General features: G+C 36.2%; 1 protein-coding gene across 1 annotated transcript in view; it reads right to left on the bottom strand.

Moving 5' to 3' along the window:
• LOC150101487 (cytochrome P450 2J2-like) overlaps positions 1 to 22,968 on the bottom strand; it is a 47,558-nt gene that overhangs the window by 4,179 nt on the left and 20,411 nt on the right. The window contains exons 5-7 of the mRNA XM_090400807.1: positions 15,930 to 16,045; positions 9,104 to 9,359; positions 2,674 to 2,861 (exon numbers count right to left, since the gene is read on the bottom strand). Of these exons, the coding sequence (XP_090256933.1) occupies positions 2,674 to 2,861; positions 9,104 to 9,359; positions 15,930 to 16,045 (560 nt within the window). The remainder of the gene's footprint in view (positions 1 to 2,673; positions 2,862 to 9,103; positions 9,360 to 15,929; positions 16,046 to 22,968) is intronic.

Below are 22,968 nucleotides of genomic sequence, written 5' to 3'. Positions count from 1 at the left end.
TGAGACAAGAATACACATTATCTCCACTCTTATTCATCAGCTATATGGATCATTATGAAAAAAGTGGATTCAAGCCTGATATGTATGTGCATTCCATAGAATGGAGATATCCATTTAGCTCTTTTCTTTATTCAGATGAAGTTGTACTCCTAAACACATCTAGTGCAAGTCCCCAGGATTCAGTAACTAAATTGAATAACAGTTGCAACAACATTGGCATTAAAATCAGAAAAAAAGACCAAAAGTATGAAAATATGCAGGCGCATAGAAAGCTACAGTGCATTCCGAATGGAGTTCCTATAAAACCAGTACAATATTACAGCTATTTAGGCAGAATTTTGGTGAAGATGGCACGTTAAATCTGAAAATAGACAATAGAATACGTACAGCTGGATGGTGAGTAGCCTGCTGAATTAATTCATATGGAATAAGAGAGAAATTAGCCAAAACACCAAACTAGCAGTATGCAAGACAGTATTCAAACAAGTTTTAATTTATGGATCTCAGAGTTGGGTTAGAAATAAAGCACTTGCCAAAGACTAGAGACAAGAGATATGAGAGTTCTGAGAAAAATTAGGGAAATGAACCGATAGCATCAGTGGCAGAATCATATTAAAATTATAGATATTAGAAAGGAACATGACGTTATTAGCATTCAAGATGTGTCAGCAGAGTTGTTCCAAGTGGTATGGTCACTCAAATAGAATGGGTGAAGAAAGGTTAGCAAAACAAGTGTTTGATCTAAATGGAAGGAAAGAGACCCAGAAAAAGAGCATGGTCTAGGTGGAGTGAGTCAGTAAGAAGTGTCTTATAAGCACGAAATGTTAGAAATGAGAAGATACTGGAGTGCTCAAACGTAATAGAGAAATTTGAAGGAAAACTGTTGTAGGATATTATACACCTGATCATGTATTGCTGTCATAGTAACCTTACCGCCCCTCAGGGTACATTTCAGGAAACTGATGATGATTATGATACTTCAGGAGCTAAATTATCATTTATGGAAAGAGATGAAAAAAAGTGGATTTGTAACCAACTACATAATACAAATCTTATACGTAGGGATGTATTATCGAAAATTTATTGTTGAAGCCTGTCGATTTTTAAACTTAGAAAGCAACAATTTAGGAGACCTTTGGCGAATTGGTAATGACTACTGACTTCTTCTTCAGCAGCTTGGCCGCCCAAGCTACCTCCTCCCCTGCACATCCATCTGCATGACCTTTCTTCCCACATACTCTTCCTTCCTCCTCATCACATGACCAAAGCATCTCAACCTTGCCTCCTGTGTCTTTGGTCCTACGGACGTAGCTAGGGACCACTAATATTATGTAATATTCATCAGTGGAAGTGGAAGAAAATTCATTCTATGCCTATTATTAAAGCTTTTCACAATTTTTCATCATTTTCGTTCAATGTAGTTTCGTTCAATGTAGATCCTAGTAATGACTAAAGAACCGTCGAAAGATAGCAAAGGCCAACTGAAAGCAACTAACATAAAGGCTAACCAAAGTGGGAATCATTTATCCCTGGATAACGGTTACAATAGAGCTTATGATCGTTCACTTGATCTCTTTGAAAACAAAAACGCGTTTCGTTTTATAATGATATAAATTAGCTGAGGTGTTTTTCTCTTACTCTCCTACTATCATCAGTCTCCTCTTCTCCTAATGCGATCTGGCTCTTTTCAATTTCATACGAGTATTATTGTAGCCGATGATTTAAAATACCTTGAATTTTCACCTCAATAAACGTGCAATCGTAATACATACATCCAAAAGGAAGTCTGCTGTCCACTATGGGATACATGGGCAGTTGGATGTATAGATATCTGCCTCCATATACAAATTACTAAGTCGCAAAATGCTTCAAACGCAAACTTCTGTTTGTGCATGCGTGGGTGAGGGATGTTTACAAGAAATAATTTCCCCTCAAATATAATATTATAACACAACAGTAGCAGCTTACAAATCAAGTTGTCGATTACCTGTTATAATGAGTGCAGCTCTGAATGAGGAGTGTCAGAATTACATGCGGGATAATACTATTTGTCAACATCATGGGATCAGGACAACTGCTAATGATGTGGGACATCTGTCCAAACCCACCAAAATATTATATATGATATCTTTATTCTTATTAAACTTATCGGAGTGTTTTAAAACTTCAAATAATGAAAATACAAAAATACGTAAGCCTTACATTATGAGGATTATATTTTATAAATTAGACAAACGGTATAAAGAATAATTCTACCAAATATATTCTTGTGAATACACCTGGTAGACGTTTATTTGCTACTAAGCATGAAATAGTGAGACCGAAAGTTGCAAAAAGGTGGTATTGGAGGATTTATTTATTTATTTTTGTTTCCAGATCAAATCAATTGTTCTCTTTCTTTGTACTTGGGATGTACTTTCTAAGAATGTAGACGATAAAAGTTCATGGCGAACTATCAGTGATAATATAATTAATTATTACCTTCCTTCAACTCTTCAGATTAAAGAATAAAAAAAATGAAGGTTCTTACATCCTTGAGGGAGTGCTATATCCTAGGTCTTTCAAACGAGACAAGCATGTTGTAAATTCGACTGCCCCCCCCCCTCACCGTAGGCTCTGTGGCTCCGTATGCTATTCGCTGAAAACAAGCAACATCGTTCAATTGTTACTTACCCATGGAAAATGGGATCAAATATTCCGGTTTTTCCACTGATTTTCCGTCTGGGGTGAGGAATCGATCTGGAATAAATTCATCTGGATCTTTCCAATAATCGGGATCGTGATGAACCGCCCACAAGTTGGCGATTACGATTGTCCCTTTTGGAATGTCGTAACCTGCTATGGTGGTATCTTCACCAGCGCTAAAAGTGAAAAGATGTAAGCTTTCATTTAACAGAATCCGTATTCTACTACATTTATGCAGATAAATGAAGATCAGTAAAAGCACTCTATATTACGCTAAATGCATGATTTTATGATAAGTACGGTTTCTTCCACAAGTTAGGTATGAGGATAATTAAATTATCAACAGTTAATATGAAAGGAATTTTTCCGAGCTTTAATAGCCAATAGGTGGTTGTATTTATGAACCGGTCAGAATGTAATTGAGCTTCTATAAATTATATCCATAGCTGCATCTATATTTTTATTTATTTTCACATGATAAAAATTGAAAATCACCTCTGATTATGTCCTTAAATGCCATCATGCTACGAAACTATCAAGTCTCTCTCTCTCTCTCTCTCTCTCTCTCTCTCTCTCTCTCTCTCTCTCTCTCTCTCTCTCTCTCTCTCTCTCAGAATAACGAAGAAACATTGCAGGCTTATGAAAATATTCCCGAATAAACGAACATCATCATCATCATTTTATAGGGTTCAGAAGTCGTGTTACACAAAGAAACTGAAACTTAAACTCTAGTTTATTTTATAATGAAAAGAAAATCCATGTATCATGCTACAGAAATTTATAGTTTGTAGGCGGAAAGGGCCTATAAACTATAAAGTTTATAGGCCCTTTCCTATAAACTTTTTAGTTTCTAGGAAAGGGCCTGTACCTTTATTTAAAAAATTTGCAATCTTCCTCATGATGATGCACGGCCGTGAGTCCGCTTTTTACAGGGAGGTACGGCACTATCTCTGTTTCCCCAAATTTTATCCGAGCTCCGGAACCGGCATAACTGACGAATCAGATCTATGACTGGGTCAGTATTCCTGACTGTAATCCGTGTGTGTTCACCGGACGGGTTTGCCTGCTTGCGGGATGAAAACCCCAGATAAACTGGTGGAAAAACCCTGCTGTCCACGTCCGGCTAACTTGGCTATGGCTGAGGAAGATCCTTAAGCTCCTCGCGTCGTCGACAGAAATCGAACCTAAAACACTCCTTATCCAGGCATATAGGCATATGGTTACGAAGCGCAAAGCCACTAGGTTAACCACGCGGACATCTTCCTCATATTTCGCCTATCAATTAGCTGACAGGATCAACTAAAGCAATAGAGAACATATAAGATTTGAATTACTGATGTGCACTCTATACATTATTGTGTATAGAGCGCACATCAATAAGTGCACATCATATATGCTAACCACATCACTGGAGGTGGTGGTTAGCTTAACAGAAATGTTATGTCACACAAAGGAATAAGACACTTCCCAATCTCTTGAAGTAGATGGGCCCCTACTTTGGTTCAATGTGCTGTGCGAGGAAATCACTTCAGCAGACTTCTTAAACATTATTATTATTACCTGACACCTCCAGAGAGTATAAGAACCCATCGCGAGAGGACAGTCTACTCTACTTCGCTAAATAAATCTAAAAAAACGTGAATCACTCTAGGACAAGTGGAACCCTTTGCCGTTAGAGGAAGCCATGCTAATCAACAGATGATAACCAACATCGCCAAAACATTGTCTTCTGGGATGAGACGTCGTCATCCTCTTCAGTATAAGCTGTATGATATATGCCGTTCGACTGCATGCACATTACTCGTGTATAGAGGCTTGAGTGCTGTGAAGACATAATGTTGGAGGTTTAATGGATTTTTTACAACACTCAGAAAGGATTAAAAAGAATTTAATACTTCCTATATTTCGTCCTAGTCACTAGGACATCTACGGGGATTACAAAAATAACTAATGTAACATAACACAAATATCATACAATACTAAGCCCAACCACGTGGGTGACACTAAAGTCCTATCTAGGTGGAGCGCCCTCTAAGGGCAGTTGTAGGTGGCCTGGAATATAAAGTAGGATCTCTGGTGATGAGTGTTTCCCAAATTTTCGGAAGCTTAATGCAACCGTATTTATTAAGATTTGGTTGATTTCTAAGAGCTGTTGCTGCTTCTAAGAATAGTCTCTCTTTCTTGAATTTGCTGTGATGGAGCATGGTGGTTTTCTTCCATGATACTCTGTGGGTGGTGTCCAAGACATGGTCAGCCAAGCCTGAATGACCATAGTTGTGTTTACAGATGTAAGACTTGTGTTCCTCTAAGCGGATTGATGCTGATCTGCCTGTCTGTCCAAAGTACGCCAGCTTACAGGAACAGGGCACTTTGTAAACTCCAGGCAGAGAGAGAGGAGGGAGCAGATCTTTTGTAGAACGGATAAGGGTAGCAAGTTTGCGGTGGGGTTTATATGCTGTGTGTAGGTTGTGCTTTTTTAGAATCTTGGCTATTTTTTCGGATGTGCCGCGGATGTAGGGTATGGTGATGGCATTTTTAAATTCTTGTTGACGAGAAGGACCGAGAATGGGAGAAGAACTAATTATTTTTTTTGATACTGTGATCGCTGTAGCCATTGGAGAGGAAAGTGTTGTGTATGTAGTTAAGCTCAGTAGTGAGGCCGGTTTCACTGGAACAAAGATTGTGGGCTCTCTTGGTAAGAGTTTTAATAATGCCATATTGTTGAGAAGGGTGGTGGTGTGAGAGTTTGTGAATGTATCTGCCTGGGAAGTATTAAATATCCATTAAACCTCCAACATTATGCATGTACATTATAAGACAAGCGAGTCTACGCCATTACATTTAGCTGTAGAATGGAGGAAAAGACGTTTATGGTTCAGTTTTATTCGTTCATATTGAGTTGGTAGAACAAATGATCTACGCCTACGACAATGTTTTTCGCAAACATTGCGCTACACGGCTAGAATACTGTGCACACGTGCTGGCAAATGTCTATGAAGATCCTTCCTCCATAATATCTGGTTCTCGGACTAAGCGCATTTCCATCTAAGATGGTCATGTAAACAGACGAGTCTACAGGTTTCTTGGTTTCTCGTGACCTGAAATTGTCGAAGAAAAACCTCTTCACATCGAGAAGGTCACCAGATTGTGTGCGGATTCCGGCCATGGCATGATTGGACCCTTTTTCATTGAAGATGGCGATTTATTTGAGTCTTGAATAGCGACCGCTATATGGAGATCGTGTTCGTTCGTTCACCCAGGATTTGCATAGGATATGTCGTGTAAAACAACGTTCGATTTAGTGCACGGGTATTGAAACATGAAGGAGAACCAGTGACACATCACGTGGTTCTAGATCTATTTATCAGAACTGTTATCACCAGAGGCTCATCTCGAGGTTCACAGAATTCCTGTACCCTTCATATTCTCCTGATCTCACATCACTTGATGCCTTCGTTTGGAGTATGTTGAAGGAATGGGTATTCTACCAAGACCTGGTTCCACTGGGTTACGGTGGGTATTTCACTATGACCTGATGGAACTATAACTTTGATGAACTAAGGGATAAAATTACACGATATGTACTTTTTTAATGTGTAATATCCATAATAACATGTAATATGTAATTAATATTTTTAGAACCTTCGCATTCTCTACGAAACCTCTCATGAAAAACAAGGGGCCCATTTCGAGCACGTAATCTACCATCGTGCATGCTTTATTCGACCAAGATTATTTTATTATTATTATTACATAACACCTACAGGGAGTCCAAACACTCATCGAGGGAGGTCACCTACTCTACAACTCAGTCTCCACCAGTCAATTCACTAACTGCAACTACCAACACCATCTATCGCCCACCACCACCACCACCATATTTCCACAGACAATCACAAACATCCATTCCACCACCGGCATTCGAACTCCGCAGCCTTTTGGCTGGGAAGTGGATACTCTAACCACCCGCCAACCAAGCGGCAATTCTACCGTTAGTAGTGGATGTACAGATCATCATGTGAAACACATATATAGAAAGAAAGAACTCTAGGCCAAAGAGTGTTGGATTTGCTCAGACCGTCAGAAGGGATATCAGTTAAGAATATGAATATTTTACCACCAATTGGTGACAGTGATAATGCTGATCTTTCTTGGGAAGTATCTGCTTGTATTGATGCTCCGATTAAATCAGGTTACATGCTGAACTACGAAGCTGAACATTTTGATCAACTTGGAGAATACTATCTTTGGTCCCATGGTATCAGTTACTAAATGGAAGAAATGACAGCAATGCATGGGAATCTTCGAAAAAGTGCTTAAATGAGGCGGTATCTGAATGTATCCCTAGTGTTCGAAGAGTAAATAAGTTGTGAATGAAATGGATGTGCAACGTTATTAAGCAAGAGATCCATAAGAAGATATGGAAAGAATATCGTAAGAATAAGAGTGAAATATATATTTCATTCTTATTGAAATATATATGTTTCAGTAAGAAATATATGAAATATATAAAGCTCAAGCCAGAACAGTAACGAGTATTGCGGAAAGCTAAATCGGAGTATGAAAAGAAATTGGCCATTCAACTAACGGCAATCCAAAAGAATTTTATCGTTGTGTCACAAGCGGAAGAAAGAATGAATGTGAAAGAATAACTTTATGAATGCAGATGGTGCTCGAGTGTTGGAAGCTAATGAAATTGTTCAATTAATGAGTGCTCACTTTGTTAAGATATATCAACCAGGTATATGTAACATAGTGCACAGTGCTACATTGTGAAGAGTTAGAGGTTCGTGAAAATGAGGTTGAAGAGCTGTTTTCTATAGGGACATATGAAATATCAGCCAGTTTGCTAAAGAAACGTTCAGCCGAATTGGCTAGGTCTTTCATGTGTGTGTATAACTTGAGTCTCAGCTCAGAAATGATACCACGAATGAAAGAATGTATGATAGTTCCATTGTACAAGGTTGGTATCGTCAGGGTTTGGTCCTTGGGCCATTATTGTTCAATCTGTACATTAATGACATCAGGCAGGGTCAAACATCAGTTGCGTAATTGTTTACCGATGATGCGAAGAGAGGCAGGGCAATCAGGAATGCTATTGGTATTCAACACTTCCAAAATGATTTGAATAGGCTGGAAATTTGGGTAAAAGAAAATGACTATCATTAGTAAGTGTAACGTTATGCACTTTGGCATGATTGGAGTTCCAGTGGTATATTATATTAATGGGGCTAAGCTACAAGAAAATGAGGAGGCCAAGTATCTTGACGTATTGGTGGATAGGAATTTGAAGTTCAAAGGTCACATAGCAAAAGTTTCAAATACAACTCAGAGGATATTTTCAATGCTGAAGCGAACCTTGACAAGTAAGAATAAGGAAGTCATTTTGCCTCTTTATTAGGATGTGATAAGACCACACCTGGATTATTCTGCGCAGAGTTGGTCTCTCAGATTCCAAAGAGATAAAGGATTCTAAGGAGATAAAGAACCTGTGGAAAGGGTGCAAAGATAAATTACTAATATTATATCCGGATTATGAAATTTAGATTATGAGGAAAGATTGGGAATATGTGGATTACGGACTCCGGTTAACAGGAAAAAGAGGGGTGATTTGATAGAGGTCTATAAATTTTTGATTGGATGTTACAGATTTTCATCTGATGAAATATTTCTTTATATGAAAGGTTGGGAGAAAACACGGGGCTATCCATGGAAGTCAAATTTATTTATTTGCAATGAAGAAAGGGATAAGAGCTAGGTTTTTTTCAGAGCAGTGAGTGAGCGGAATAGTTTGCCTTCAGGATTAGTGAATGCATCTAGTATAAAGGAATTTAAGGGAAGGTATTACAGATGGTTTAGGTGACTTATACCCTCCCTCGATTAGTCCAAGACTCCCTGGAAGTCTCAAATAATAATAATAATATTTCTTTGTTAATAAACTCATTTACTTTATAACATATGTCTTTGTAATTATTGAGCACTTTTTGCACCATACTGTACAAAGTGGCAATCAGTATTAAACTGTATTAATACTAATATGAAACAAAGAAGCTTACCAGCCATCTATAGAAGACTAACTAGATACTTCAGAGATTAATACTGACTGGAAACATTTTCATTGGTATTTATAAGAATTACGCAATTCTGAAAGGTCTATTTTAGATTCCTTGAAATTCAAAACACACGAATAGTTGTCACGTTTAATATGTCTTTAATTTAATTCGAAACTTCCACGTTTCAACTAGGAAGAAAACCTACCACCTTCATACAAGTCTACTCTCCTGAATGTCGAAATTTTCGTCGTGTTTTTCAGACCTATTGTCAAAGTAAAAAAGAGCACCTTATACTCCGACAAATATGGTAAATAGAAATGCCTATTTTTATAATAATTAATCAGTTAAGAAAATAAATAACTTACCACCTTCTTAGAGGCAACGAAGCAACTGTTCTCCATCTTGACACCTCCATTAATGTTGAGAAAGTATAGGGAAGTTTCGAGCGGTCTTCCCAACAAGGCATCTTTTCCTTCTCTATTGCAGAATCGATTTCTTCCTGAACACGGCACTGAACCTCAGGATAAGCAGCCATTGCGAAAATAGCCCATAAAAGAGTTGAGGCAACAGTTTCGCTTCCTGCCATAAATACTACAATAATATTTCCCACCAGCATTGTTTCTGCAATTAAAATTAAAGCGAAAGGTCAACAAATGAATTAAAACAATAATGACAATTGATTCCTCTAATGCTTTTGTTTGCAAATACGTAATCAGAAAATCCTCTCTAATAAAACTTGCTTTCTGGAAAGCATTATAAGGAATGTACTGTTTTAAAGTTTAAATAATTGGATTGACTCAATCCAATTGAATCAAAAATGGAATCATATTAATATCGTAAAAGAAATAGATTAGGAAGTTCTCTAATTTTTCTTAAGCAGACTTTAATATCAATATTGTTTCAAGTTCAGTAATTTGTAGATGTGGATGAAAGAAGTTGGAGCAACCCCACATGTTTAAAATGTTCTTTAAAAAATGGCACCAATAGTATTTCGTCATTTAAATGTTTTAATTTAATAGCGTACTTGCATTTATGATTTTAAAAGTAAGAACCAAAGAGAGAGAGAAGACTTGCAAAATGTGTAGATGTTCGCAGTCTGCAATTGCTCTTTGTAAAATGCAATCGTCCTGTTAAAGCTATGTGTATAATATTTGTAGAAAGATCATTGTCACTTCAAGTGCAAACTGTAATATTTCATAACTAGTGGAAATATAGATATTCTTTTTAAGACGAAACAAAATGCAGAAAACATTGCAAGACAAAACTGTCTATTACCTAAACTTCACAAACATTTAAAGCATAATGGAAGTCAAATCCATACCGGTTTTGATCATAACTCCGGAGACGACTGATTGTTCTTATTTCTTGCATTTGTAGAATGTCCATTCAGGTTATGAACAGCTACTAAGACACAACCTTGCTCTATTAGAAAATTCTTTAGGCTAGTTCTTCATAAAGCTTCGCAACCAGCATAATCTCATGGCAAGTTAATCGCTCAGAGTTCGTGCAGGGAATTTGTACAGGAGTGTGTAAGGAACTGCTCTGCGCTCAGCAGAAGAAGGGATAGAAGACTGCTGTACACCTAAAGGATGTCGCTGCTGCTCCGGCTCTCTCTCTCTCTCTCTTCATTAACAATTATAACAATCTAACCATTCCAATTGCTAGGTGTTAATCTAGACAGAATCTTTTGAAAGGTGTTCATTTCTTTCAATACTCCTTAAGGAAGAATATGTGGTTTATTTTTAAGGCCCGTACTGAAATAGTAGAAAATAAAAAAACCTCTGAGAGCAGTATTGTATATTAGAATTGATTTCTAGTTATATTTTTGCACGATGTAACTACGAATAAATTCGAATATTCAGGAACTTAATTTCTGAAGTATGTATAAGAAAACTAAATTTTAAACTGACTTTCTACTATTAATTACGTATATGTGATTACCTAAGGATGAGGTTTAATTCTTGGATATTTTAAGGGCTCGTGTTAATGTATTTACACGATTTTCTTGTACATACCTTTTATAATCAGGGAATGGATAGAATGGGTTTTTTTAATTTATTTATTTTAATTCAATGCAGATAGAAATAAGTTTAGTGCATCGAATTAAATTTCTCGACGCTTTTCTATTTTTTTTAATTAACAATCTTTATAAATAAAAATCTCAACAATAAATAAATTGTATCTTGACAATATAATTTAATATTATTTCTATACTTTAGTTTAATAACACTGTCATATAAAATAAACCGCAATTATTGTTGTTGGTATTATTATTATTATTATTATTATTATTATTATTATTATTATTATTATTATTATTATTATTATTATTATTATTATTGTTGTTGTTGTTGTTGTTCAGGGCAACACCAAGGAGTCGACAGACTCATCGAGGGAGGCCCTAACATCATGTCAAGAACAACTATTCGACATTCACACAGTATCAATCATACCTTGCCTTGAACTCATTCACGGTCGTAGCACCCACAACAGACTCTGGAAGCTTATTCCACTCATTCACTACTCTCCAAATAAAAAACCTAGCTCTAACACCCTTGTCAACCACGCTCTTGCCCAGCTTCCATTCATGGCCCCTAGTCCTCCCACCACCAGTCATATTTTCAAAAATATCTTCTGGATCAATCCTATAGAAACCCTTCAGTAATTTGAATGTCTCAATCATATCACCCCTCCTTCGCCTATCGACCAATTTCTGCAACCCACAAATCTCCATGCTATTCTCATAAGGTTCATTCCACAGACCTGCTATCATCTTGGTCACTCGTCTGTGGATCCTCTCCACTTCCTCCCCATCACGAAGAAACCCTGGTGCCCATAACTGGGCACAGTAGTCCAGATGGGGTCCTATCAAGGCTCGATACAGAGGAACAACAACTTCTTTGTCTCTACATGTTAAAGTATTTTTCAGAAGCCAAGTGATTTGGTGAGCTGTTTTAGTCACTTTTGCAATGTGACCCCTAAACTTCAATTCCCTATCCACCAACACTCCCAAATCCCTGGCCTCATCAATCTCCTGGAGTACGGTTCCACCAATGCGATATACTGCTGATATTCTTTTCGCCCCAAAGTGCATAACCTTACACTTTGCCACATTAAATTGACACCCATTTTTCCTAGCCCAGTCCTCCAAACTATCCAAATCATCCTGTAAAATTTTGACATCCTGTGCACTCATAATTGCTCTACCCAACTTTGCATCATCAGCAAACAAGTGAACACTTCCTCTCAAATCCTTTCCTATATCATTGATGAACAAATTGAAAAGCAGTGGTCCAAGAACAGAGCCCTGTGGCACTCCACTAGTCACAAGCCGTCTTTTAGACTCCACTCCTGAATAAACCACACTCTGGTATCTCTCCTTCAACCACCCTCATATCCATCTCACCAACCCTATATCTATCCCCATCTGCTCCAGTTTACTGATTAGGGTTCTATGTGGTATCCTATCAAAAGCCTTGGCAAGGTCCAGTAGTATTACTGTAAACCCATTACCCCTATCCAGTTCAGCCGTCACTGTGTTATAAAACGTGAGCAAGTTACTGAGACATGATCTACCCTTCACAAAACCATGTTGTTCCCCATACAATATCCCATTTTCATCTATCCAATCCTGTATTCTTTTCTTGACTAATTTCTCTAAGACCTTGACAATGATTCCTGATATGCTAATCGGTCGGTAATTTACAACAGCAGTCTTGGAACGACCTTTATGCAGTGGAACTATTTTCCCCTCTTTCTACCCCCTCGGGACTAATCCAGACCCGAGACTCAAATTAAACAAAATGGTCAAGGGTACTGACAATTCTTTAGCTGCTTCTCGTACAACACGAGCTGGTATATATACCATCCAATCCTACAGATGTATTGACATTGAGGTTATGCAATAGCCTACTCACCTCCACTTCATTCACCACAATTCCCTGATAATCTACTGGTACATTCGTTTCTGAAATGTCACCACATGGATGATATATTCTTGCATCAGTAATTCAACTATATCAACTGATTCAGTTACCTCCCTACCATCGGCATTCTTTAAAATCATTCTGCCATGTACATTTTTCCTTTTACTTGCTACATATCTAAAAAACTGTTTAGGATTCTCTTTAGCCTGCATGGCCAATGTTCTTTCGTAATCCTTTTTTGCTTTTCTTACCACACTCGTTATCCTTCTGGCCTGCGCTTTATACCGTTCGTGTGCCTGCCGGTCACCTTTCTCCTTAAATTCCCTCCATAGTTGTTTCTTTTTTTGCAGCTCAAGCTTAATGGTGTTATTCATCCATTTAACCCCTAGTTGAGTTATTATTCGGACTCTAGGTATACAGTCAGCCATTGCTTCATGCGAACACTTCTTAACTACCTCCCATGCACTATAGACGTCTAGTCCTTGCAGTTGTACATGCCATAGCACTGCACCAATCAAACTCCTAAGCTTGTCATTTTTTCCAGCCCGATAATTCCACATGTACCCTGTCTTAATTGAAAATTCTACACCTTTAGCCACCTCCCAAGTCATGACCCTATGATCACTCTCACCGATTGGTGGCAATATGGTCATATTTGTTACAGCCAAATCCTCAGATGTAATTACTAGGTCAAGCACTCTCTGATCCCTAGTATTTTCCATTACATGCTGTCGCAGATAGTTATCCCTTAATAACCGCATAAAATCCAATTCCTTCCTCCCGTGTGTCCTCTCCTTACTCCAATCAATGCGACCATAGTTGAAATCTCCCATAATAATCACCCTCTTTCCACTCATTTCTTCTATTTGCTTGTGCATACTGTCACCACCATCTTTTCCATCACCTAGTCTATAGCAGCACCCAATTGTATATTTAGTTCTGCTAGCCACAATCTCACACCAAATGGCCTCAAATGTGCTCTTTTCTCTATCCTACAATTCAACTTCTATTCTCCTTGGCTGCAGCTCATCAGCTATCATCAACAATACTCCTCCCCCCATTTTATTCTCCCTGTCATTCCTAAACACACTATACCCATCACATTCAATCCCACTAGCTATATCATCTGCAGTCAGCCATGTTTCACTAATACCAATAACCTGTGGTCTGGAAGTGCCAACCATGGCCAAAAACTCTTCCTTCTTGTTCCTAATACTCCTAGCAATAGTGTACATGAATTTAAGACCCCCATTAGCCCCAACCCTACCTTGATGCCTTATATTAACTATCCCACTCTGATTTGTTGTCCTTATTTGCTCGGGCATATTATATTCATTCTTACATTCAACTGCCTCCCTAAGGACTGTATATCTACTCCCCCCACCCTTAATAAATCTAGTTTCCCTGAATTTGCACAACCACCACATTCAGCAACACTTTCTCAAGTCTTCTTACACCGTAACCATTCTTATTCTCATTATTATTATTATTGATGACAAAATGTAGATGTTCGCAGTTAGTAATTCTTCCTATTATTATTATTGTTGTTATTGTCTATTTTAATTCTCTTACCTATATTTTAATTGATTCAATTAAAATTATATTTCTGATAGTTATATTTTACTGATTCAAGTCCATTACAAATCCCTTTATTAGTTCTTGCTTTTCATTTTCACGTTCATTAATTTCGTTTTCTCTTTTTTCAATTTTTTTCAAGATCCTCATGTTTGATTTCTTTATCAAAGCTAATGTATCGTTCCTGATTGTTAGCAAGTAGTGTATTATGTTTATTGAAATCTAATTCTTTAGTAAACAAATGCTAATCATAACTACTGAAGTTATCGGTAATACTGGTTTACATCGTTTGTGATGCCACTCTATATTTTTCTGTGAAATTATCATGATTCCAACTTTATTTATTTATTCTTTCTTCTTTTGTTAATGGTAAAACATGACTTGTTAATGTAATCAAATTATCATCCTACTCGTTTTCATTATCCATGTAAACGTTCTTCTAAAATTATCCATGTAAACGTTCTTCTGAAAGAACTACAATATGCTTGTAAAAGTTCTTGTAAAATAACTACAACACTTGTAGTTATTTAACATAATCTTTTTTCATGGAATTCTATAAGATTAACGTCTTTCTTAATGATCATTTATTAAAAAAAATTAAAAATTTCACCTTTTTCAAGTTGTTTTAAACATTAATATTTGGTGAGTTTTTTTAAAAAATTCTGTGAAATTCTATATGATGTCACTTTACTTTCTTTCCACAGTGACGTTATACTTTATTAGTAATGTAGTTAATTAAATTTTTTAAATGCATTTTTTTTTAATTTTTATAACTTTAAAAATAAAATGTTGGATTTATTTAACTATTTACATTTTATCAATATTTTTTCCATTCGTTTTTAGTCTTTTATTTTAAAATTTGTTTTATTGTATTTTTTCAATATAGAATTCACTAATAATTTTCCACTTTGCTTTTAATACAAACTTCTTTATAATTATTAGACAAAAATTAAATAAATTTACTAATTAATGAATATAGCTAATTAACTAGCATTGTTTTGCTTCACGATGTGCTATGTTTCATTTATTGGTCTAATTTATTAATTAATTATTTAATTCTCTAATTTATTGTACGTAAAATTCTTATGATTCTTATAAATTTAATCTTAAAAAATTTCCATATTTTGCATTTTTGCTGGATGTAAACAATATTTATTGTAATAATCTCAAACTACAAATGCCTGTCATTTTAAAATTCACTTTTGCCACAGGATAACTCTGCTTACAACAATCCAACAATCGGCTTTCTTAATCAAAGAGCTAAATGTTACTGATTTTAATATTAATTTTTATACATGGAATTAATTAAAATACTTAGTAACCTTAAAATAGTAATTTCTTTTTTCAAATGAATTATGAATTTAAAAATCGACTGGAGTAAGTATAATATTTCAACATTTAAAAGAATTAATCAATTTTGTTCAACTGTGCCAAAACCAACATTTTATACACTTAGAAGGGGTGAATAACTTATTTTGTTCACCTTTATTTGATCTGACCTAGAACCCACATTTTTACTCTGTTACATGTCTTAATAATGCAGTCTCGAAGTTATTTTGATTATCCTTTTGGTTGGAAAGACAATTATGCACTTTCCATGCTAGATCAGAACTCACTGGCATGATTAGAATAAAATACAGGAAAAGATAAGTTTAAAAATCATATTTTTCAAGATTATGAAGATACTTACCAGTAAAGGAATTATTGGGGGTTCCTTTTCTTTTATCCATTTCCCTCAGATAATCCATATACACTGGAATACTCGTTTTTTTATTTATATCATTCGTAACTTGAATTAAACAGTCTCTGTAAATTAAATCGAAGTTTATTTCGAAAACCAATAGAGAAATATCATTAAAATATATGCTTAAAAAGACAACTCTCATATGCAGTTTGGTGAAAATCATTAAAAGTATAAAGAAAATGCATTTCTATCTATCTATCTAACCAGTAACTATCCATCTGAATCGGAACAAACCCTCATGTGTAGCCTACGTCGGAAACTGCAGAGCAGGCTTTCACTGGAATTTGATTATTACAAAGAAACAGGAACTGTCGCAAAATTCATAGAGGAGTAGAATCCAACTGGTACCCTGTTCTGGATTGCCGACGACAATACACTTCAGCTGAAAAATAACTAAACGTGATACCGAACTGTAATATTGACTCCTACTGAAAAGACACATCCTGTCTACCATTAATGTACTTTTTTCCCTCATTTCTGTTGTATATCTAAAACGAAAATCCATTTTTTTCTCTTTAATATACATTCTTATAACATGTAAGTAGTCCTTTTTGTTATCTACCTCCCAATGTATATTTTATCAAGTTTAATAAAAAAAACATATATACAGGGTGTTCGGGATAAATTTGACATATTTATAATTAATTATATTTTCCCGTAAGTTACATGTATTAACACACACTTCTCTTCATTTAAAAGTTTGGACCCTTCTTCATTCATATACAAGATGTCAGAAAAGATGGATAGCTGGAACCCACCTGAATCATGGAAGAGAATAACTTGTATCATGATGATTCGTTGCCCGCCATCAAAATAAGGATATTACGACTGCTGCCCAATGCTCCCTGAATACAGTAAAAACAATCAGGCATGAACTAGAGACTTGCAATGGTGACTACGAGGATGTAGCAAGAAGAAAGATCCCTAGCAGACGATCTGATTGCGTTCGTACAGCAGAATTCCTCGCAAATCTGCAGGAACAGGTGTTGAAGAACCCTGGCATTGGAATTCGGGCTTTGTTCGTGGAGTTGCTAACTGTAGTCAAGCCCTGGATAACAAGGGTAGCCAATGGTAGGCCGTATGTATGGCAGCAGGATTCGGCCCCTTGCCACACCTCTGGGAAAAGTCAAAAATGGTTGTCTGAAAATTTCTACTTCACCAGTCCAAATGTTTGGCCTCCAAACTCCCCAGACCTTAACCCCATGGATTATTTTGTATGGGGCGCAGTTGAAAAAGACACCAATCGCACTTCCAGTAATACAAAAGCCCAGTTAATGGATAAAATTAAAACAGTTTTTGCGGCCCTTCCCAGGGAGACTGTAGCATCAACTTGTTCGAGGTTCCGAAGCAGAATTGAAGCAGTGATCGATGCTAATGGTGGTTATTTTGAGTAAATCTTGTTGATAGTATTGTAATTAACTCTGCCTGTAATGTTTTTTTGTCAATTCATTAAATTTAATAGATACAAAGAAGATTTTCTTTTTCCTTACGAAACTGTCAAATTTATCCCGAACACCCTGTATATATATATATATATATATATATCTTTAATTCATATGCATTGCTCAGCTTCCCTCAGTACCTTATCTGTAATAATTTTTATTTCATTATACATATAACTGATCTAACTATAGATAATCCCAAATCCTATCTTAGTTTGAAATATGATTCACTCATCTAAAGATAGATTGTAGCATATTTTTTCGTATATTATAATAAACTTTCACTGACTAAAAATAAAATTGCACAATATAATGCAATTTTATAATTGCATTATATAGTGCAATTACATATAGACGTTTAAAAAACTGCACGACAGGATCTATGACTGCATGGAATTATTTAGACGTATGAGAAGATGTATTTATTAAATACATCTCCTTCTTAGGAGACATATCTAAGATCATCCTTAGGAGATATAATTCATCTTCGTCTTTTTTTTTCATCCTAAATCAGTTCCCTGGGGCGAAGGTTTCCTTCCAGTTTTCTCTTTCCTACTTTTCTCTTATATTGCAATTCAGCAGTCCTAAGAATTTCATCTTACCATCCCGTTTTGACCTTTACCTTTGCCTTCTACTACTAATGAGTCTATATTTTTCAATAATTTACGCGAACTTGAGTTGTTCTAATATATCCTGCCAATCTCCATTTTCAACGCATGATGTATTTAATAATGTCCTGCACAACTGTTATTGATCGGAACACTTACAGAGCGTGCATGCAAAATACTTGGCCACGTGTTCTAGGCAACTGTTTAAGAATGCTGCTGGTCAGTAATCGTCAATAGTGTAGATCACAATGAGATAAATAAAAGGTCTTTAGGAGTTCGATAAAGGGCTTATTGTGAGTTCGCATCTACCTAAAGCCCCGATTTTGAAAACAGCAGAACTGACTAGTTTCTCAAATGATGAGATATCCCTGATGTTTAATGAGTGAAAAAAATAACCCACTTTTCTCGTCTAAGAAGCGAAACTGTGGTTCCTAAAACAGGCTTTAAGATCCCTTTCTTCTGAGAAGGCTTATACTCACAAACAAAACTTCTTGTGTGCATTAAGTGATCGAAGCATTTAATAAAGACTGTTCTCGACCAATATCTCACTGAATAATGCACGGGGAATTGAAACTAATCGGTTTTAGCAGCCGCATTGCTATACAGAATATTATACAATAATATTGCTATACAATAATACCACTGATTTCTGCGAAGAACCAAACTTTCGTTTACAGTGGTGTCAGGAACACCGTGACCGGACACTGGATAAACGTCATATGGTCTGACGAATCACGGTAAACCTTGTTCTATACTGACAGTAGGCAGAGAGTTTAGCGGGAGCCCAGCTTGTCTTGTAAAACACAACTCAAAGTTCTGGAGGGGCATTTTCTTTTGGTACGGAACGGGTCCCTGATATTGCTAGAAGGTCAAATATTCTTCAAGGAATAACTGGACATTGTCGCCATTTAAGTCCATCCTGCAGTGATGATTTTTATCTAACAGGCGATGCTTATTTCATGAACGAAGATGCTACTCTCCATCAGTCAAGAATTGTTCAGCAATGGTCCAGCAAGCATGTTAGCGATATCCACCATCTTCCCTAGTTAAAAATCCTTATCTGAGCCCCCTTTGAACATGTATAGGAAATGTTAGAAAAACAGGTCCGGAAGCGAAGCACTGTTTTGTCAAATCTGAGCCAGTTGAATTGCTGTCTGGTGAATACCTGATTTCTGGTAGACGTAGATGACATCCACCACCTAGTGGAAGTTATGCAAAACCGCATACGTGCTGTAATTTGGGCTAACGGAGGTCCAACAGGGTATTAAATAAGTTTCAAATTCAGTGTCCGGTATGTGTATCTTACATCCTCTCAAATGCCATGCAATCTAGTTGTATCCTTGTTATTTCTTTTCATTTCTCATCTTTGATTGCAATGATTTTTCCCAGAAAAATACACATAACATAACATCATTGGCCAGAAGGGTGAAGCAAGATGCTTTTATTCCCCGTTGTCTGATAAGGAGGATGAATTGAAGGAAAGATTTATGAGCTGAGAGCTCGCCCTGGGGGGCACGGAGATCAGTCATTGTTGCAAGTATTTAGGATGGCTTTTGGCCTCTTGTATTTGAAGAGGTCAGTCTCTTCATAGTCTGCTGCTTGTTTAACTAGATCGTTGGGGTGAGTAGAGATCTTTGAGAAAAATTTTTCTGCTGTAGTTAATAGGAAGGAGTAGAAAAATACACGACTCTGTTCTCGCTGTTTTCTTTATATTCCAGTAGAATTCGTTTTGGTGTTAAATCAACATCATCATCAATTTTACTTTCTTTAAATTAATTTCAACCCAATTTCATTGGACATCAGCTAATTCCTTAATTTTATTTCTGGTTCTTTTCAGCTGTGCCAAAAGAGCTATATCAACAGAACACTAACTCACAATATTTCCTTTAAATATAACTCCTTCATTTTTTAAAATCACTTTTCATGGAAACTTCCCGTCTTATTCTTCTATTAATCAGAAATATAAGCCAATCACGATGCGACTATGCCACATCATGTCGGCCTTAAGTTAGGGTAAATTGGTGCCGGTTGAGCAAAGGGCAGGCGACCCATTCTCGTAAAAAAATGCTTTGCTATGGAAACCAGGACCACAGAAAAATCTTACCAAAATTTGACACTAAATGAAGACAAACTGTTGAGAATAACATCTCCTAGCGAAATCTCTTATGGATAACTAGGGAATTGAAAAATAAACTGAAAATTCGGAAAACACCCGAAGTATTGTATTTGAAGCCAACAAAATACAACTTGGATGTCAGAATGTGAGGACTATGTATGAAACATCAAAAGCAGCCAATACCCACAAAGAAATGAAAAAGTACAAATCAAATTGAAATATGGGGATAAAACAAACAAGATGGAATTGACAGCTCATACCAAAGGAGTGGAAACAATCATGTCCAATAAATCAAGAATATGAATGAAAAATATAAATTTTATGATATATTACAAAAAACAATAAATGACACAAATTCTAGAAATATAAGATATAGTTTCACGAGAATGGAAAGATAATGGAGGTTCTAAGACTGCAATAGCATATTATAGACCAATCCGTATCTCAGGTGTGGTGGCAAAAGTACTAGAAGAATTAATCAAAAAGAGAATTCAAGAATAGGTGATAAAAATATGGTACTGCATGAGGCTCAACATGGCTTTGTGAAGGGTCGGTCATGCCTTAGTAATTTACTAACTTTTTTCAATTGAGTAACAGCTGAGTTGGATAAAGGAAATAGCTATACGATGATCTACTGAATTTTGCAAAGGCATTTGACAGAATACCATATGATATAATACTATGCTGTTCCACAAATTAGAACAAATGGGGGATGGATATAAGGCTGATTAAGTGATCAATTCTGCTCCTCCATATATCAAAAAGTGATATATGGAGGAGCAAAATCGACGCGAAAACAGGAGTCTTGTGGTTTCACAAAGTTCAGTGCTGGGACGGGACTTTGCTGTTTAATTTGGACATAAAATAAATAGGAAATAACCTGAAAGGAAATATTCAGTTGTTTGTTGATGATGCAAAATTAGGTAGTGTAATATCTACCAATAATTTTCAGGACACTGTTTTGTCAATTGAAGTTATGGAACAGTCCAGGTATATATAATAAATAGAAGTTGAAAGCAGGTGGTGTGGCAACACGACCTGAAGTCAGTGATTTCGAGAGAGTGTCAACATAGGTTGTCGCATTGGTGTCATGTCCATAAGTGCCATTGCGCTCAACTGGAGCATTCAAAATCGTGGCGATGTGATCAATAAATGGAGATGTTCTGGCATCATTAGTGCAGGAAAACACTCAGGACGGGAGCCTAAAATGATTGGCAGGAACAGGAGGGTGTTAGAACCTGCAACACGTACATACCGGCTGCAATCGGCAAGGCCATGTGTGATTGGTTTCAGTGCGCCAGTAACACCATAATGAGCACTACTTTATTTCGTGTGGGAACTACAGAAAATGTAAGATCATACATATAAATGTTTAAAAGCATACATTTAAAGAAATAGACATTAAAAGAATTCGGATTAAAAGCATACGTTAAGAGAGAAAAATAACACTTGCATAAATCAAGATCAAGATATGATAAGGAATCGTGACGTGATTGATTAATAAGAAGATGACGTCATTCTGGGCATGTCGTCAAGAGATTGGAATGTTAGCAATATCCCTCGGGGCATATGTCTCAGTGACATGGGTTCTTGTGTTTTGGTTCGCGTATGGAATTATGGGTGATGGTAGAGATAAGGATTCATGTTGTGATTGGTGGGACAGTTTGAACCAGATCAAGATCAAGATAAGATACGAAATCGTGTCGTAGTGTGTGTTATTATCAGATAAAGATAAGAGACGTCATTTGTTAGTTGTAAATAAGTGACGTTATTGTTTTGAATTGAAAAGGGAGATATATTAGTGGATAAGGAAACGTCTCGTGATTGGTGGGACACTTCTGACCAGATCAAGATAAGATAAGGAATCGTGAAGGGAATGTTTCTTGTTATCAGATGAAGAAAAGTGACGTTATTTGTTAGTTGTAAATAAGTGACATTGTTTTGAATGGAAAGGGAGATATATTAGTGTATAAGGAATCGTATCGTGATTGGTGGGACACTTTTGACCAGATCAAGATCAAGATCAAGATAAGATAAAGAATCGTGACGTGAATGTTTGTTGTTATAGAGTTTGGAATGCTTGGAATTTCGTTGAGGCCCTCGTCTGTTAGGGACATCAAGTGGTTCGTTTATTGCATTGTTGGTGATATTTAGGGATAAGAATCGTGACGTTAAGTGTTTGGAAATTTCTGGGAAACATATGTCTCTCTGTGATATCACATGGTGTTTTGGTTTGGCTATGGAATTGTGGGCGATGTTTTTGAGATAAGATATCTTGGAATTTTCCCAGGGTGACACACATCCGTCATTATCGTCATGTTTTGTGCTTGGTTGTCTATATACGACTGTACTAATTTTCCAATACATTTTTGGGTATTTCTTTCCTGTTAAAGGGTGGGAATTCTTAGAGTAGAGTAGAGTCTAGTGATGGATGTGTTTCGAGCTTTTCTGAATAATTTAATTATATACTGGTGTCCCTAAAACACACACTTTTTTTTCATAGCTCATCTGTATTTTCTTCTATATCCATATTCTAATTCAACTTTATATTTTATTGATAATTCATCCATATATTTTGATTTGTCTAAATTAAGATCTTAAAGTTCAATAAATAAATAAATAAACAAAGCTTGTGTGAATTCACGGTGATTTCAAAAGTGATCTTACTTAAACATACATAATACATAAACTGCACTGTTTGTTCTTTTAAGTTTACACGGTGACAGTATTTTGAGATTTTCTGAATAATTTAATTTTATGCAGGTGTCTCTACAGCATTTTAAAATAAATAAATTAAAATAAATGGATTAAAAACCTTT

This window comes from Typopeltis vanoorti, chromosome 11 (assembly GCF_054136105.1).
Source record: "Typopeltis vanoorti isolate ZY-2024b chromosome 11, IOZ_Tvanoo_1.0, whole genome shotgun sequence".
In the NCBI taxonomy this organism is placed as follows: Eukaryota; Metazoa; Arthropoda; class Arachnida; order Uropygi; family Thelyphonidae; genus Typopeltis; species Typopeltis vanoorti.
Note: the sequence above shows the minus strand (reverse complement) of the source record. Positions and strands in the feature narration are given on the sequence as shown.